General features: G+C 39.2%; 1 protein-coding gene across 1 annotated transcript in view; it reads left to right on the forward strand.

Annotated features, from left to right (window-relative positions):
• Positions 1 to 19,436, forward strand: part of LOC118826664 (calsyntenin-2) — a 166,289-nt gene that overhangs the window by 111,184 nt on the left and 35,669 nt on the right. Inside the window, exons 9-10 of the mRNA XM_036597697.1 lie at positions 12,986 to 13,148; positions 16,641 to 16,807. Of these exons, the coding sequence (XP_036453590.1) occupies positions 12,986 to 13,148; positions 16,641 to 16,807 (330 nt within the window). The remainder of the gene's footprint in view (positions 1 to 12,985; positions 13,149 to 16,640; positions 16,808 to 19,436) is intronic.

The raw sequence follows: 19,436 nt of genomic DNA on the forward strand, positions 1-19,436 counted from the left end.
GGGTCTGTAGTCATCCACCCCTGTGATGGTTGTTTTTTGGGGGGGTGAGTATTATTTTGGAGCATTTGAGGATCCATCAGAGGGTTTGTGATGCCCTTCAATTGTGCTAATACCAGTGTCTCAAAGGACTTCATGACCAAAGGGGTCAAGGCAATGGGTCTGTAGTCATCCACCACTGTGATGGTTGTTTTTTGGGGGGGTGAGTATTATTTTGGAGCATTTGAGGATCCATCTGAGGGTTTGTGATGCCCTTCAATTGTGCTAATACCAGTGTCTCAAAGGATTTCATGACCAAAGAGGTCAGGGTAATGGGTTGGTAGTCACTCACCCCTGTAATGGTTGCTTTTTAGGGGATGGGTATTATTGTGGGGCATTTGAGGGTCCATCAGAGGGTTTGTGATGTCCTCCCGGTGTGCTAAAACCAGAGTCTCAAAGGATTTTATGCCTAAAGAGGTCAAGATGATGAGTCTGTAGTCATTCCCTCCTGTAATGGTTGTTTTTTTGGGGATGTTTGTTTGGGTTAAATGCCATGTGAATTGGAGCTGGAGGGGAGTGCGATGTGTTCTTTCTAAACCTGCAGTAGTGTATGTTCTTGTAAGTGGTAATCTCTTGCAGGCTTTTCCACACAGTCATTTGCTCATTGCCTGCCAGCATATTCTTTAGCTTGCTGGAGTATCTCATTTTGGCTGCCTTGATTGCCTGATTGTACATCCTGTCTCCACTTCTGTATGCCTCCCCTTCAAAACAACACAGCTTATCTTTTAATGAAATCAGTAACACTCTTGCTTTAAATTCTTCTTTTCTTGATGATTTTTTTTGGAAATCTGGCTTCTAGCACACATGAAGGACTGTGATAAATAACATTTTATAAAAGCACACTCAACCATCAAAAGTGATCGTTCTTCAAGAGCTCTTTAGTAAAGAAAATAGTTATATGTAGAACCATGAACACTCAAAGAGCCTTTTGTATTATTAAATGGTTCTTTTTCATCATTAAATGGTTCTTCAGATTGATGGAAAATGTGCTTTATATGGTTCTATACAAAACCCTTTTTGAAAATGGTTCTATACAGCACCAAAAAGCATTTCATTGTTACAATATCAAGCCTACAACAATTCTTCACTAAAGAACCCTTAAAGGACCACCTTTTTAAGTGTGTAGTGTGATTGTAATTACTCATTTACTTCAGTGGTCCTCAAGCATACAGATATTTTAGCTCCTGTGTCAGGCTGATTATGCTCTATGGAATCTGGTAAAAAAAATAATAATAATTCAGGGAATTTTCCATGGATTGAAATATGCATTTCACACCTTTGATGGTGTTTAACTTTGGTGTTCATTCTTGTCTTCGAAACAAGTTTTAAGAATTTAAATGTTAATTAGATGCAAAGTTTTAAGAATTTAAACATTAGCCTTTAGTTTAGGGGGGTGTGGAGCTGAGGGAAATGGAGTGTGGAACAGATTGGTGATTTCTCTCTTCAAACACATCAACTATATCATATTTACTGAGGGAGAGCTCATTGTTTCAGTTACAAACAAATTTGCATATATTAACATTCTGCACTCATTATTCAAAAACTACTGAAGAAAGAAATCATTCAAGCGAAAATGAAACCAACTTTGCTGCTCACAAGGCGTTGCTGTATTTTTCACATTTTCAAACTAGTTAGTTGGTTAATATTGTCTCACTTCAGCTTTAAAATCTGGCAGGTTATTGTCAGCAATAGTTTAATTATAGCCAGTCAAACTGTGGAATTTTAAGTAGCAACTAAAGAAAATGAGAGTTTACTTCCAGATCAGTTTGCTGCTGTAAAATGTGGTGATATAGAAAATCAGGGAAAATGCTTGATTCAGATATTTTTGAGAAAACACTGCAGATCTAACATTAAAACATTTCCAAAAATTTTAATAGACTGGCCAAATAGAAGACCATGAACTGCTGCTAAAGGCCAAATTCCCTGCTGGCCGCAGCCCCACCCCTTCCCAAAATGAAAAACTCTTGAAATCAACATGATTCATGTGAAATATTCATGATTCAAAATAGAGAATATTGGTCAAAGGCCAGTGTTTGCATGTATGTGGTTTGAATGTAATCCTGCTAGTAATCACCCTGTTTTTCTAATGTAATCTGATTACTGACGTTTTTACCGGAACAATTAGCTTTTTTTGTATCAGAGTTATGTAGCGCTGTTATATGTATTCATGTTACTACCCAGTCCTGCATATCAAGGACTTCAGTGTCCTTCATACATACATTCATACAACGTATCCCATACATATTCACACAAATCAACAGTACTATGAGAGGCAAAAGACCTGGACCACTTATCACCACAGCGCTCGGAGTATTAGCTGTGATTTTCTTCTGCCTCTCTCACTCTCTCTCTCTCTCTCTCTCTCTCTCTCTCTCTCTCTTGTCACTCTGATAAATTGCTCTGCTTTTATAAAAGGCTTCAGCTGAGTGCAGTGCTAAGTCCTTTACCAGCTCTATCGATTCAACTACCTACTTTTACTGAACACATACTGAGAAAATATCACCTTCAGGCACTCTACACTCTCCCCTTAACTGACCTGATCTATGTGTGTGTGTGTGTTTTACACAAAGTGCAAGTAAAAGGCCCAAAGATTTCCTTTGTGTTTCTGGGGTTAAGGTTAAAGGGTCCATATCCTTCATTTTTCTTTCATCGTATTTTTTTCCCTGATGCCCTTTTATGACATTTATATGGTTTTATGTAGCGGAAACAGTGAATAATTTTTACAGGACCGTTTTCCAGCCTCTCTTTATCCTTTTAAATTAAACGGACTGTTTTTGCCACTGTGCCTTTAAAGCTCTATTCAGACAGGATTAGTTTTACATGGGGAGATGGGGGTTCTCTGATTATTATCTGTGTTTCTGAGCGATTTTAGTCCCAGCCGAATCTGTCATGTCAATCATTTTTATGATGATTTTGCATGTGCTCCCACATCAGTAAAGATTCAAACATACTACTATAAATGAAGCATAGAAATAACCACAGGTTACATTAACCTCATGCTATAAATCATACCATAGAAACTGTCTCAGGTCATATTAATCCCATGCAATAAAATAAACTGAAGGAAAAAAATTAGGTTATATTAATCCTGTACTATAAAATCAAACACCAAAATAACCCTAAATGAAGATAATCCTTTACTATTAAATGACCCATCAGTATAACCCTAGATTATGTTAATCTAATGAACCGCAGAAGTAACTCTAGGTTATATTAATCCCATGCTATAAAAGCAAACTACTGAAATAATCCCCAAGTTGCAGTAACCTTTTGCTATAAAATGAACTGTAGAAATAACCTCAGGTTATATTAATGGCAGGATATAAAATAAAATGTGGAGGTTATATTAATCCTAGGTCAGGGGTCGGCAACCCAAATGTTAGGAAAAGCCATTTTGTTCTTTCAACGAAAATCAAGCCATCTTTGAAGCCACAACAATTAATGCCTATTTTACCATCCTGGCTGTAAGTATGTCTCAGTATGTGCTGATGTGCTAATAAAGGCTAATTAATTGAATATAAATGAAAACCCAGACTTACTTTGCTCTGCTTTAAGCTTTAGCTCAGCTTGGCTGCTTTTCTCACATCTCTAGCTGAAAACTTCTCTGAAAAAGTGGAATAATTTCTTGTAAAATGTCTTTCAATGTTGGATTTTTTTAACAAGGCTGAAGTCGTTTCTCATTCACCAGCTTCTTGTTCTAATTTTCCTGTTCCACCTTAAATGGTACTTGAGGCACCAGAATGTAACTGCTGCACCATTTAAGGTGGAGCAGGAGAATTTGAACAAGAAGCTGGAGTCTTTTAGTCACTTTTTAGTGTTTAGTTTAGTTTAGTTACAGGTTAACCATATCAGGAAACCAGCTGAGTGCTTATAAACTCAAATAAGTCCATTCGTCTCCAAATTATCGATGTTCGTTTTCTTTCCCTTTGCCGTTTCATTAACTACTAGCTTGGCGAGATTGTTGTCTGTGTTGCTATGGTGACCAGCAGTCTGTGCACCAATCCTCAGGGTTAAAGGTTGAATTAGCAGTTCTACATTAACTCCAGCATTTAAGACCATTTAGTGTTAAAACTGAGTTAAAATGATCAGCAGAGCTTTATTTTACTGCAAAGTAAGATTATTTGTGCAAATGAAGTACAACTCCCATGTAAGCAAAACCATTCAGAGTGGTTTGGTGTGAAATGGACCTTTCTAGAGAAATTTACTGAGTCAAAATTGTTTACGATTGTAGTACTAGGAACCAGACGTCCTTATATCTACACAACAAATATCATCACCAGTTTCCATTCGCCCTGGGTTGTCGTAGGATGTACGACATTAAGTGCTTCAGATGTCTGGTTTCTAGAACTACAACGGTGAACAATTGTGACTATTTCTCTAGAAAGGTGCATTTCACACCAAACCACTCTGAATACTTTGGTTTACATCTAAACCATTGAATGATTGAGTAATTTTGCAAAATTGGTGGAGTTCCCCTTTAATGTAGAGGATCCGGTGATCTTCCGTGGAGAAATGGTTTATGGAAAAACATACTGGGTCTTGAATATTTTCATTTACAGCAGCGACAGCATTGATTTTTGAAAATGCTGATAATTTTTGCCGTATAAAACTCCAGCTTAAACCCAGCGTTCCTAAAATGGCATGAAGCCGATTACATAATCAGAGATCTGTTCACAAAGCAGTCATGAAACACCCCTTATAACTTCAGTGTGAGTGGGTGGAGCTAAACTGCTATAGCCTGAATGGGTGTTTATTTGTGACACACACAAACACTGAATTCAAAACAGGTCAGTTTTCCCAGTACGAACCGCGCAGGGATCGGTTATTTTTATAGTGTTCGCAAACAAAAACAAACTCTTAATTTTAAAAAGTAAGAAAAATGCAGTTTCCACTGAAGTACAGAGAAAGGTAAGGTTCAAGCAAGTTGGAACCACAAGGTGGGAGAATCTTCTAAAGCTCGTTAAAGCCTAGTTAATAATAAAGGCCTATTGATCGGCTGCTGCATTGATCAGCACATATGAACTTCACATGTGCTGCTCTCATATTCAGACTAACTACGGCAGAAAATCAATACGTGTGATCATGAGGTGAATTCAATAGACTGAGAAATGATTGATTTATTAGAAAATAAACACATCTGATCACTATTAGCGTCAAATATGGGGTTTATAGTCAAATGAAAGCCAGCATCTTTCTCTCTCTCTCTCTCTCTCTCTCTCTCTCTCTCTTTCTCTCTCTCACTATCTATATCTCTCACTATCTATATCTCTCACTATCTCTCTCTCTCACTATCTCTCTCTCGCTCTCTCTCTTTTTCACTGTTTCTGTCTCTTTTTTCTCCCTTTCCCCTGCTCTTTTCCTCAGTTTCACTCTTTTTCACTGTTTTTCTCTATATGTTCTCTCTCTCCCTCTCCTCTTTCTTTTCTACTTTCTCTTTTTTTTTTTACCTCCGTCTCTCTTTCTTCTCTCTCTCGCATCTCTGATAGGCATCAGCTGTATCAATCAGCCTAGAGAGAGAGAGAGAGAGAGAGAGAGAGAGAGAGAGAGAGAAAGAGAAAGCAAGAGAGGAGGTAAAAAGAGAGAGAGAGAGACAAAGTGATACATATAGAGAGAAGTAGAGAGCAAGAGAGGGTAAAAGAGCGTGAGAAAGAGAGGTAAAGAGATAGAGAGTGAGAGAGAAAAAGAGAGGTAAAGAGATAGAGAGTGAGAGAGGGGGGATGAAAAAGTTTTTTGTCTCTTGTAAAGTGTAACAGTGCGAGAGGAGAAAAGAGAAATAGAGAAAATGGAGTGATTTGCTGGAGGAGTGCGGCAGAGATGTGACAAATATGAGAAGATTAGAAACAGACAGTTTTGACCTGCAGCTCTTCTCTTTTCCTCCTCCTCCTATCTGTGTGTGTGTGTTTCTGCTGAACGTGAGGCTGTAATAATCAGTTCCAGTGGACTGAGTGACCGCTCCATCTGCACCACAGCCCACACACACACACACACACACACTCACTGGTGTGTAACGGAGTGAACAGTTTCAGTCTGTCAGCGTTTGGTGGGGACTGGCTGTGGTCCAAACAGAACATCAAGAGAGCCTCTTCATCATCATACACACACAGCAGAGTTTCCGCTAGGAGATTTTAGCTCTTGTCATGGTATAAAGTAAGAGTTCAGTTTGCTGGACAACTATTTCAAATGCCGGTCATTTTCTTAATGTTGCACAAAACCTACATTGTTTTACGCTCATCAGTCAGAAGCAGAGGTTCTTTAACCTGCTTGTGGGCCCTGGGGCTACAGGGCTAAATGGATCTGCTTTAAATCCATAGAACCGGAAAGGGTCCTCACCAAACTGCTGCCACGAAGTTGATAGCATTTAATTGTTGTTATGACCCGGTCTAGGATCAGGCCTTAACAGAGAGTGAGAGTGGGCTCTCTCCCCAGACCTGCTGCCAGACCAGACACCGGACACCATTTAAACCAGAAAATGATAGGTTTATTTTCTTCAAAGCTCAGACAAGTTGAGGTGATGGCTTCAGGGACGAGCACTCGCCAAAATAACAAACAAAACAACTAATGATTTCACTCTTAACTGAACTGAAATCAAAAGAAACAAAAGACATATAGGCTACCCTAACTCCCTACCTTAACCAGGAGAAAAGGTAACCAAAACAATATGGCACCCGTCCCCTACTTTCCCCAAGCTCTCAAAGCATAATCAATCAGTCACAAAGCAAAGCGGACAGAAGTGATGAACGCCGGGCTGGTCTGGACAGGTGTTCTTCCAGGTCAGGTCAAAGGAGAAAGAGCCCTGAACGTCTCTCAAGATGGTGGCTCGGCGACCTCTTATACCTTTGTGCGCCCCCATCTGGCCAATCATGTACCTGCACATAAGGGAACACACAACAGGGGAAAACACAAAATGCCAACACAAGGCACATAAAAGGTATATTACAACCAGGGGTCGTAACATTGTGTAAAATGTCTTTGTGTGCTGTAGCACTAACATCACCCTTCACTGGAACTAAGGGGCTCAAACCCTGAAAAACAGCCCCAGCTCATCCACCACCAAACTCTACTGTTGGCACTGTATGTTTTGGTAGGTAATGTTCTCCTGACAACCTCCAAACCCGGATTCACCTAGCAGACTTTCAGATAGTGAAGTGTGATTCATCACTCCAGATAACATGGCAACATACTTTAGACCACTCCCGTCAACGCTTGGCATTGCACATAGTGATCTCAGGCTTGTGTGCAGCTGCTCGGCCGTGGAAACCATTTCATTGAGCTCCTAAGACACAGTTCTTTGCTGATTTTGCTTCCAGGGACAGTTTGAACTCTGTAGTGAGTGATGCAACAGAGAATAGATGATTTTTATCGGCCCTGCTCTGTGAGTTTGCATGGTCTGCTGCTTTGTTGCTGAGCTGTTGTTGCTCCTAGATGCTTCCATTTTACAATAACAGCACTTACGCTTGGCTGGGGCAGATCTAGCAGGGCAGAAATTTCATGAACTAACTTGTGGAAAAGTTGGCATCCTATGACAGTGTCATGTTTAAAGTCACTGAGCTCTTCGGTATGACCCATTCTACTGCCAGTGTGTGTCTATGGATGTGGTTGCCTGGCTATGTGCTTAATTTTATACCTGTTAATAATGAGTGTGGCTGAATTTGGTGATTAGGAGGGGTGTCCGCATACTTTTGGCCACATAGTGTATGTTACTGTATGAATAACATCGTTATTATAATCTTGAATATTTCTTCTTCATTTCTCTTGGCTTTGTTTAAAATTTTTCAAAGTTGTAAATCTGTTGTTAATTTCAGGTTTAAGTAAAATCGCGGTGGCTGAATTGGGTGCAGACACACAGTGTTGTGCGTTAAAGCAATAAGCCACGAGAGGCAGTGCGTTACTGTGACTTTATCGTGGGAAGGGGGTTCTTAGCTCCCTGCTCCCTACATAGTGCACTACGTAGGAATTCAAATACTGGATACTGCAGCCCAACAGTGCACAATATTGCTGAGAAATATTCATTTGAGATTCAGACACATCCAGACTCGATAAATTAAGCACTACTTGGCTGTAGAGGCTAGAATTTCTAAACTTTCATAGCTGGCACACTATTTAGGGAGTACAGAGCCATTTGGGATTCAGATCCCTGACTGAAACACGAAGATTTGAAGTGTGTTATCCATTCAAATGACATTTTTAGACTTTATACTGTCGTTTTACAGTTAATTATACCGTAAGTACTTTAATTCAAGTCTTTGATATTAATGATGGAGTTGTTTTGCATGTTTGCTACCTTTTGGCCTGTTAGCTAGCTGACCAGCCTAGTTTTAGTTAAGAACATAAGTTGTCAGCCACTCAGTTTAAACAAAAAAACGTTCTTACTTCGTCAGTGCATTCAGTGGTCCATATGATCAGCATGAGAAAGATTATTCTATTAGCAGCACAAGGGTTTTTTTGTGCAGCGACGCAGTGATACAGAGATACAGAGAAGAACTCAGTTAATCCACACACTCATTTCTATTTTCACATCCTTTTTTTTTCTCCCATAGATTTCAGTATCGTGTATCAGGGCAGGATGGCTTTTGTTCTTTTCATTTTTACACTTTCTCTCTCTTTTTTCTCCTCTGCAGAGTCACCTTGTCCCCACATCTCATCAATCTCTCTACAAAGTGCTCTGCTGACTCCACCTACTCTCTGTTTTCTCTCCTTCTTCTCTCTCTCTCTCTTTCTCTTCTTGCTCAGCTGAAGTAACTGTAGTGGAGGCCACGCATCACTGTCTCTGCACTCTTTTTTCTCCTCTACATCACAGTGTCCCTCACCCTCCTCACCCTATCCTCTGTCTCTCTCTCCGTTTCTCTTTTTCTTAGTCTCTCTATCAGCCTCTCTGTATCTCTACCTCTTTGTCTCTCTTTTTACATCTGTCTCACTCTCTACTTCTACCTTCTATTCTCTTTACCTCTCTATGTCTATCTACACTCACCGAGTGCTAAGTAGGGCCTCCGTTTGGTCTTAAAAGAGCCTCACTTTTTTGTGGCATGAATTCCACAAGATATTATAAACATTCCCCTGAGATTCTGGTCTATATTTATATGACTGCATCATGCAATTCCTGCAGATTTTTCAGGTGACCTTTAATGATGTGAGTCTCCTGTTCTACAACGTCCCAAAGGTGTTCTATTAGATTCAGACCCGGTGACTTTAAAGGCCACTGAAGAACACTGAACTCATCGTCATGTCCATGAAACCAGTTTGGCGACTTTTGCTTTGTGACATGGTGCGTTATCATACTGGAAGTAGCCATTAGAAGATGGTAAATTGTGACCATGAAGGGATTCACATGTTCAGCAACAAGACTCAAACAGGCTGTGGCATTCAAGCGATGACTGACTGGTATTAGCTGGTTAAAACTGTGCCAGAAAAAAAAAAAACCCTACACCATTACACCACCTCCACCAGCCTGGACTGTTGACACAAGACAGATTGGGTCCAAAGATTCATGCTGTTGGTGCCAAATTCCCAAAGACCCTACCACCTGTGAGAAATCGACTGACCTCTCTCATTAGTTAGGTGTTTCTGTCAGTAGAACTGTTGCTCACTGGGTATTTTCTTTATTGCACCATTCTGAGTAACTCTAGTGACTGTTATCTGTGAAAAACTCAGATCCGCAGTTATAGAAATAGCTCGTCTGTGACAATCACATCACGGTCGAAATCATTTTTCCCCCATTCTGACATTTAATGTGAACATTATCTGAAGCTGCAGGTCTGTATATGCATGATTTTATGCACTGCTGCCACATGATTGGCTATCTATCTATCTATCTATCTATCTATTGTAATGTTAAGACTCTCTCTCTCTCTCTCTCTCTCTCTCTCTCTCTCTCTCTCTTTCTCTCTCTCTCTCTCTATCTATCTCTTTCTCTCTCTAGTTGTGTTTCACTCTGTGTACTTTATTTATTTTTGTATTTATTATTATACATCACATCATTTATCAAATTGTATTATATAATTCAATATGTAATGTTGCTGTCCTGCAAAAAATATCCCAAAATTCCATTATAAAATATATATATATATATATATATATATATATATATATATATGTGTGTATACATATATATACTCCCTTATAAGTTTTGAAGAGTTCATTTGGAAAAACGAGGCTTTGTTCTGACAGCAATGATGTATTATTATATGCTATAATTTTTTATCCTAAACATAAATGAATGGAATAGATGAGGTCACAGTTTTTTTTACTTTTATACTACATACAAGCCCTGACGTGGACTGAAGACTTTAGCGTTAATATTTAAAGAGTCTGAAGTCGTTTGAAGGTAATGTGTGCTTATATTTATGCTCTGTCTCATCTGGAAATGCTAGCGGAATAGCTAAAGGGGTTCAGCTTAAATGGGCAAACATTTGCAGTGGGTGATTATGGGGGTCAGGCGAGACTTTAACCAATGATACCGAGACCACCCATCGATTCTTCCTTAAAGGGGGAATTAGGAGAGAGAGAGATATTTTTTTAATTCCCCGGAGGGAAATTTAGAAGTAACAGCAGCAGCATAGCACATAAAGTGCAATCAAACTGTACACACACACACACACACACACACACACACACACACATACAGCAAACATACTGTGTTTAAACTCCTGTAGTGCTGTCTTATAGTAATCTATGATATGTGTATAGTACCCTATTGTAAACGATAGTGTTTGTTGGAATTTACTGTAATATCCTGTAGAAATTACTGTAATGTTACTATAGAGCTCTTTCTTAAGGCAATAGCCGACACCAATGGTGTCAAACTCAACCATTAAAAGGGTCATATTAAACAATCTCTACAAACCTGTGGGCCAGATGTGTTTTTATTTCATTTTTACTCAACATTTGACCCCAACTGGCCATTGTTTATTCAAAATATGCCAAAAATACAATGGCAAAAAATACCTGAATGATTCAAAAATAATTTTAAATTTAAAAAAAAATGTTTTAAATAAAATAACAGACCACATTAGCTTGAACTAGACACCTGACATCTGTTTTGTTTTTGTGGTGCTGTCTCATTGTTGACCGTTGTTGGGAGGGGGTGGGAGCACACATTATGTTGCAGTGCATGCTGGGAACTGTAGTGCACCTCATAATGAAATGGGCTACTATTAACATCAAATTATATCATTTTTCAGGCCAAATAGGATTGTGCCATGGGCCTGGCTTTGCCCATGGGCCTTATGTTTGACACATGGGACCTACACAATATGCAAATGAATGAGGGCAATATTGCCACACACGCATAAATCTAAGGAAATTAATGTATTTTAATATATTATTGCTTATTATTGCCATTTTGCTGTATCCTTTAGCATTTTTAAAAATGCCAAAAATGTGGCAACAAATGTAAAGACTACTTTTATTTATGCAAAACAAGATCTGGTGTGGATTGAAAGTGTTGAATCTGCACTTTCAGCACAATTTCTCCAATTATTTCAATTAGCTAATAGTGATTAAATGTAAAATGAGGGGTTTCGAGGTGTGTACACTGTGAGGCTAAGGGAAGATTAATCGAATATCATTAGCTTATGACTGTTAGGAGGAGGACAGGCTCAGCTGGAGGAGCCTTAAATGCATGACCCTGGTGTGGTGGTTTATATCACACACTGCTGATGCGGTATGTGTCACACTCTGATCAGAAACTCTATAAACTCGGCGTGAAACACTCTCAGTTGGACGCTTGTTGAATTTTCTGTATCTTTCAGCTCCAAACTTAGAAATGTTTAAATCACTTGCCAGTTTTGTCCTCTTTTCCAGGTCAGGTCAACAGATATTCAGGCCAGCCAGCACATCAGCAAACACTCTGCATCTCAGTGTAGCCCACACTGTTTGGAATAGAGAAACTTTTTTAATGCTTAGAAATTGAAGTTATTATTGATCATAACAGCCAGCATGGGAAATGCCCACTGGTATTCGGGGGTCTCATGTTGGCTGGCTTCTCCAGCATCGCCTGGCTGCTAAATCACTCACCATAGGAGCGCTGATGCTAGATTCAAGGGCAGCAAAAGATTTAGTTTAACAATTCTGCTGGAAATGCTCTGCTCTGGGTTGGTAATGTGCTCTTCCACACATTCAGATCTTTGATCTGTCTTTGGTTGAAGAAATAGCAACAATCCCCTCTCTCCATCTCCGCAGTAGTTACTGTGGAGGGATTTTAATCCAGTATGAATCTGCAGTGTGTAGTTTTACAGTCTGACAGTAATAATTGTGGAGGGATTTTAATCCAGTATGAATCTGCAGTGTGTGTAGTTTTACAGTCTGACAGTAATAATTGTGGAGCGATTTTAATCCAGTATGAATCTGCAGTGTGTGTAGTTTTACAGTCTGACAGTAATAATTGTGGAGTGATTTTAATCCAGTATGAATCTGCAGTGTGTGTAGTTTTACAGTCTGACAGTAATAATTGTGGAGTGATTTTAATCCAGTATGAATCTGCAGTGTGTGTAGTTTTACAGTCTGACAGTAATAATTGTGGAGTGATTTTAATCCGGTATGAATCTGCAGTGTGTGTAGTTTTACAGTCTGACAGTAATAATTGTGGAGTGATTTTAATCCGGTATGAATCTGCAGTGTGTGTAGTTTTACAGTCTGACAGTAATAATTGTGGAGTGATTTTAATCCAGTGTGAATCTGCAGTGTGTGTAGTTTTACAGTCTGACAGTAATAATTGTGGAGTAATTTTAATCCAGTATGAATCTGCAGTGTGTGTAGTTTTACAGTCTGACAGTAATAATTGTGGAGTGAATGGCCTTTTATAATTGGCTGAACCTGGTAGTAGTAATACTCTTCCAATTCACCTAATGATAATGTAATAGCAAGACCTGCTAATAGATATTATCATGTTGTTACTGTCATTGTGTCCTGTTGTGTAATGTTCTCTCTCTCTCTCTCTCTCTCTCTCTCTCAGATCTGTGATAAGGAGTGGCACTACTATGTCATTAACGTAGAGTTTCCAGTGGTCACCCTATATGTGGATGGTGTGACGTATGACCCCTACCTGGTGACGGATGATTGGCCGATCCACTCCTCTCAGATAGATGTCCAGCTCACTGTTGGGGCCTGCTGGCAAGGTCAGAGGGTGGTGACAGGGTGGGGTTAGAATGAAATGTGGTGTGACTTTGGAAACATAAAGTATTTCATTCATGTGAGACTAATTTGAATCAATCAAATTTAAACAGCACCTTTTTTCATGTAACCTAGCAAAAAATGTGAATAATTACAATATATTCATTTACTTTATAATATTTTTTGGTATTTACACAATATTTGAAATATTGAATAAAACATCTGGTCTAGTATTTAAAAAGAATAAATTAGTAGTTTACATAAATGACTAAAATTATTAATATGACAAGTGATCCTAAACATTGGAATGGTAGAGTAGATAAATCCCCAAGTGGAAATTTTGGTAAATTTCAATATCAGTCATACACTGTGGAACACTTGACTGCAGAATGACTGCATTCTGGCTACTTTCAGAGTCATTGACTGTACCATATTAATAATAAATAACACTAAAATAACTGTATATTGTGACTTCATAGTCCCCTGCACCACAAGATTACCATGATATAGTTGTTATTCTGCTCTACACTTACAGTAATAAACTAATTAAAGTACAGTAATCTCTTGTATTTGTATATAACAGCTGTCAAAGTAATGCAACTCAGTAACCAGAAATTTACTGTAAATCTAAAAATGAAAAAAAAGGCTTTTAATATTACCAGACCTATAAATATGTGCATTTAAGTAAAATAAGTAAAATAAATAAATAAATCAGTGAAACTGATATGACTCCCTCTTTTAACATTGCCCAAGTGTTAAATCTGTAAATCTGTTCCTATTTTAGCAGCTTTCAGCTCAGTTTAAATCACTGTAAGGTTTTCTAGCAATTCTCCCTCATATAACAGCACTTAATTATATCTAATTTAATTTACAACTTGAGTTTTTAATTAATGATTTTCTCTGTTAAATGTAGTATTTTAATCATGTTTTCATCACGTTTTTCTGTAACGCTACTCAAGAACAGAAAGACGCTCGCAGATCTTAAAAACAGGAGTTGATTTAATGAGAGAACAGTCAGATGAAAAGACAGACTCAGGGCAAATCCAAAATCAGAATCCAAAAAGCCAGGCAAAAAGTCAAAAACCGGAAAATACAAAAATACAAGCAACCAGAGCAAAAGGGCAAACACAAAAGAGCAATATCTAAAAACAGGCACAGTTCAAAAACACAAGTCAGGAAACACAGTAAAGAAACGCTCAGTAAACCAGTGAATGGCAATACCTCAAAATGAGGAGGACAAACCGGAGTCCTTTTAAAGTCCGAGGCAAACAAACACAGGTGAGTTGCGTTAATACTCGGGTGACTGAGAACGAGGCAGATGTGTGTGATTGGTGGAAGGAGCGACATCATCGGGATTGGAATCATGGGAAATGGAGTCCTGGAGAGTGTTAGGCAAGGGAGGAGAACCCGAAAGCATGACATTTTCATTTCTACTCTCCCTCACTTCACTTTTTAAATGTCTCCGTATTTTCTTATTTGAAAGCACTTTGAATGAGGTGCTATATAAATAAACTTGCCTGGTCATGTGAGGGGTTAAACGAGCCCCCACCTGGATAGATATTAGATTATTCTCATGTCCCGTTTCCCCCTAAATGATGTAGCAGTTACATTCAGATGCCTGTATGGGTGCTAGCAAGTAGAGGTAGCTAGCGCGTGCACTATTTAAGGTGGAATGGAGATTCAAATTAGATGCTAACATCAGCCTGAGAAATTCAGCCTGATGGTGTTAATCTGGTACTGGCTGACACATCAGCGTCATGTAACTCCAGGACCGAAAACACGTCCCACTGCAGCCCTGCCTGTTGATCTGTCAATAACAATCTGTGTTCGGTGAATTTACCTTTTGTTGAACCGAACAGGTTGTTAGATTTAAATAAGGAATGCGTTTATGTGTGGTCAGGAGTCTTGGTGTTGTGCAGCTGTGACAGCTGTGCTTTTGTAATGCGGATGGTTGGGTGGGCAAGAAGGTGGCTGGAAGAAAAGATTACCACCTCTAATAGAGAAACGAGTGCAGAGAGCAGCACAGACTCCGCTCTAAAGGACAGTTAAGCCTCTTTAAATAGCCCTTGATAAAGCACTCACTCAAGCCTCTCATCTCTTTGTGTTTGAGAGTGCATATAACATCAGAGAGAGAGAGAGAGAGAGAGAGAGAGAGAAAATATATGATTTTATTGAACTCTGATCAACTCTGAGGGATTGACAGAAGAGAATGGACAGAGAAAAGACGTTTAAAGGAGGAATGAGGGAGAATAGAGGAAAGGTAATACACCTCTCTCAGCAGTGAAGAGTGAAGGACACTGTCACTGTGAGCGATGTAATGAAATTAGAGCAGCAAGTCTGTTTTAGAGTCAGTACGGTAGAGTTACTATTGTGGTTTGCAACACTGTTCCACAATTTCAACACAGTTAACAATTATATGATTCATTTCAGGCTTATGTAGGCTGTAAAAACGGCTCGTCAGTGCAACCTTCATATGGTAACGAGCGGTTTAACTAGTTTCATTCAACTTAAAAAACTACACTGGGCTCCCGAGTGGCGCAACCGTCTAAGCGTTGGCCCTATCATCAGGAGATCGCGAGTTCGAGCCCTGGTGGTGCTACAGCCATCCGTAGCCGGGAGTCCGAGAGAGCACAACTGGCCTCGCTCTCTCTGGGCGGGTAGGATAGACCCTCCTTCTCCCCCCATCACTCAGCGCGATGCTAGTCAGCGCAGGCGTCTGTTAGCTGACGTAACAGATCTGGCGGTTGGCGCTTTCCTCCGAGCGCGTTCGGCTGTCCAGTGACGTTGCGTGAGCGGCAGTTCGAATAGAAGCGGTGGCGCTTCACAGGTCTCGGAGCCTTCACCCTCCTAGCGTTGATAGCACCGTGTGATTGGGGGAGTCCTAACTAGCGGGTGGAATTGGAGACGACTAAATTGGGGAGAAAGTCAGGTAAAAATAAAAAATAAAAACTACATTGATTGAAAGAGACTGTTCAAAGTATTTATTTAGGTTGAAAACCAGTTCATTTACTTGTTACCACATGAAGGGAATTTTCTAGGCTGATCTGATGAGCCACTTTTTAACCACACATAGTTCTATACATTAGGCACAACAATGAAAACACATTTCCAGTTGAAAATCACTGCTATTCAAAGTCTAAGTTCTAGGTATTAACCAGGTAAGGGTGATTTGCAAACTGAGTGGAAGGCAGATTTGGTATAGGTTTCCGATTTAGTGTGTGAACAGTTGTGAAAAACTGTAGGTGGCGCTACATATGCTCTCGTCAGAGCATGTTCATCAAATATTTTAAGATATCATAAAATATTTAACCTCTTAAATTGTAGGCTTAATACTGCAGTAATGATCTTTAGACTGTTAGACTAAAGTGTAAGTTCTGTGGTTATGAGAGTGACAAAGGGTGGGCTACATACAGACCCTTACAGTTTAATGGGTTTAAATCTTTATGAATGTGTGTGTGTGTGTGTGTGTGTGTGTGTGTGTGTGTGTGTGTGTTTAGGAGGTGAGGTATCTAAGGCCCGGTTTACACAGCATTTCCGTGGCAGCCTGTCCGGCCTGACGCTGAGGCCGGGGAAGATCGAGAGTCAGAAGGTGATTTCCTGCCTACAGGCCTGCAAAGAGGGACTGGACATCACCTCACTGGAGAGCATGGACAAGGGCATAAAGGTATTTTTACACACACAGACATACACACACGTGCACTTGTTTTTGTTCAATGTCGGGACATGCCATACGTCTGTCCCATATGTATTATGGATATCGCTGCTGTCGGAAGAAAACCTTGTATCTTTTTTTGACATAATTTGAAAATGCGTGTTGGCCTTTACATTGTTTTCATGATGAATGGACCAAAAGAAATGGTCCAAAATTACTTGGACAACGTTCTGGTCCCATTGACTTACATTAAAAGTAAAGTAGGTTTTTTCCTTCTCCTGTAAAGTTACCATTTTGGAGATACAAGGTTTTCCTCTGACAACAGCGATATGTAAGTACCTACGTATGATAAAAATATACATTATCTTTCATATGTACTATTTATGTTGTTGCTGTTGGAAAAAATCTCATAACTTTCCAGGAGAACGAAAAACATTCTTAACTTTCAGTGTAAGTTCATGTAACAAGATCATTCATTTGCACCACTTCTGCTGATCCATTTGCCATGAAATATGAATACAGTGTAAATGGCATAGCATCTTAAAATAATGTAAAGAAAAGACAAGGAAGTTTTTCTCTTTTTTATATATGTATATAATACACTATATACACTATATATCCAAAAATATCCCCTTATAATGAGTGAATTCATCTACTTTAAGATTCATTCACTCATTGCTGGCACAGGCATTCATTTGCACACACTCAGCTTTTATGAGCTCCATAGAAAAGCACTGATCAATAGAATGGGATGCTCTGGAGCGGCCACACATGAGCCTCAGATCACCATGCCCAATGCCAAGCATCGGCTAGAGGGGTTTAAAGCTCCCCAGCTGTGGAGCTGTGTTATCTGGAGTGGTGGAGCCCCAACCAGTACCTTTGGGATGAGCTGAAGTGATTCAGAACTAACCAGCCAATCCAACCTGATCTCACTAATGCTCTAGTGGTTGAATGCAATCAAATCCCCACAGCAAAGTTTCAACATGTCTATTAATTCAACAGCTCTATTAATAAAAATCTTCCTTCAGAGAAAAAAAATACACGTATATATATATATATATATATTATGTACACACGTATATATATATATGTGTGTGTGTGTCTGTGTGTGTGTGTGTGTGTGTGTGTGTGTGTGTAAAAAAGTACATGTATATATACACACCCCTATATAAAATACAGTCAGTAATTAGTATGCATATAAGCATATCCAGAGATAAAAGTCACTGTAGAGAGAAGTGGAGAAGAAAGAGACGGAGAAAGAAAGAGACACTGGGACTTTCTTCAGGCACAGTTTTCCATTTTCTCTTGGTGGCTTTTGTTCTTTTATATTCCGAGTCTCGAGGAAAGATTTTAAGATCGGATGAGAGCAGACATCAGAGAGACACAGAGAGAGAGAGAAAGAGAGAGAGAGAGAGAGAGAGAGAGAGGGAGATCAGTAGAGGAGCTTGAGGCTTCATGTGTCTGTTTCCTCTCTGTGTATCGATTCATCTTTCTTTCTTTCTTTCTTTCTCTCCTGTTCAGTCATTTTAAGCTCTTTTCCTGTTCCTTCTTTTGTGTAACTCTGGCGCAGCTGCCAAACGCTCTCAGGAGGGACTGTTTAATACACACACACACCCCTCCGTACAGTCACAACTCCACACGAGAGATCTGAGCAAGTGAAATGATTTTAAATCCAATCAGTGCATCTAATATTTCTCATGATGAGATTACTGTTTAAAGAAACTTACAGTCTCTTCTGTGCCTCAAAAAGCAAGTGTGAGGCACAAACTCTGAAGTACAAGACAACAATATCTCATAATCTCATAATCATTATATGGAGTAACAAGGTATGAAGTATGAACACTCATTAATTTCACTGTAATGTCACCCATTAAAACAGGAAATTTTCAAGGACGCAGAAAACGTTTGGCCGTCACGCCAACAACTCACAGAATTTCTAATAAACTTACACATTAAGCCCAGACACATTTTAGTACACAGCCTTCATAGCATTCTAGCCCAAACCTGCTGCTTAAAGACCCAGTAAAACTACAGTAAGAATCACTGTTTTGTTTCACAGATTCAGTTTCAGTTCTAGCAAATAAGCAGGAAGAAATCACACACACACATTTTCTAAACCGCTTATCCTTCTGAGTCACGCGGGTCATTGGGCAGAAGGTAGGATACACCCTGGACAGGTCGCCAGTCCATCGCAGGGCGAAGAAACTACAGTCTTATGCAAATGTTTGAACATTATTTGTTGATTTTCTAAGATCCTCTACAGAGAACATACTTAAATATGATGTTTTATTTAATTATTTATTTATTTGTTGTTGAATTTAACATAAATTTAACATGAAAAAGTAAAATATATCACATAAAATGTGCCATAACTTCTCTGTAGAGGAGGTGTTCACTTATTTTTACTTAGAAAATCAACTAGATCTCATTCGATCGGGGCGCTCAAACTTTTGCACACGTCTGCATATAAGACTCTAACATCTTGAAATGTCTTAACACCATTATTTTAGCCCATGCATTGCATAAAGACATTTCTCGTCCACTTTTCTGCTTAAAATGTGACATTACAGTGAAATTATTCAAAATCATTTGAGACAAAAAAAAAATACAGTTGATTTTGGTTTTGTTTTTGCATCGTCAG

Source organism: Colossoma macropomum, unplaced genomic scaffold (genome assembly GCF_904425465.1).
Source record: "Colossoma macropomum unplaced genomic scaffold, Colossoma_macropomum, whole genome shotgun sequence".
Lineage (NCBI taxonomy): Eukaryota > Metazoa > Chordata > Actinopteri > Characiformes > Serrasalmidae > Colossoma > Colossoma macropomum.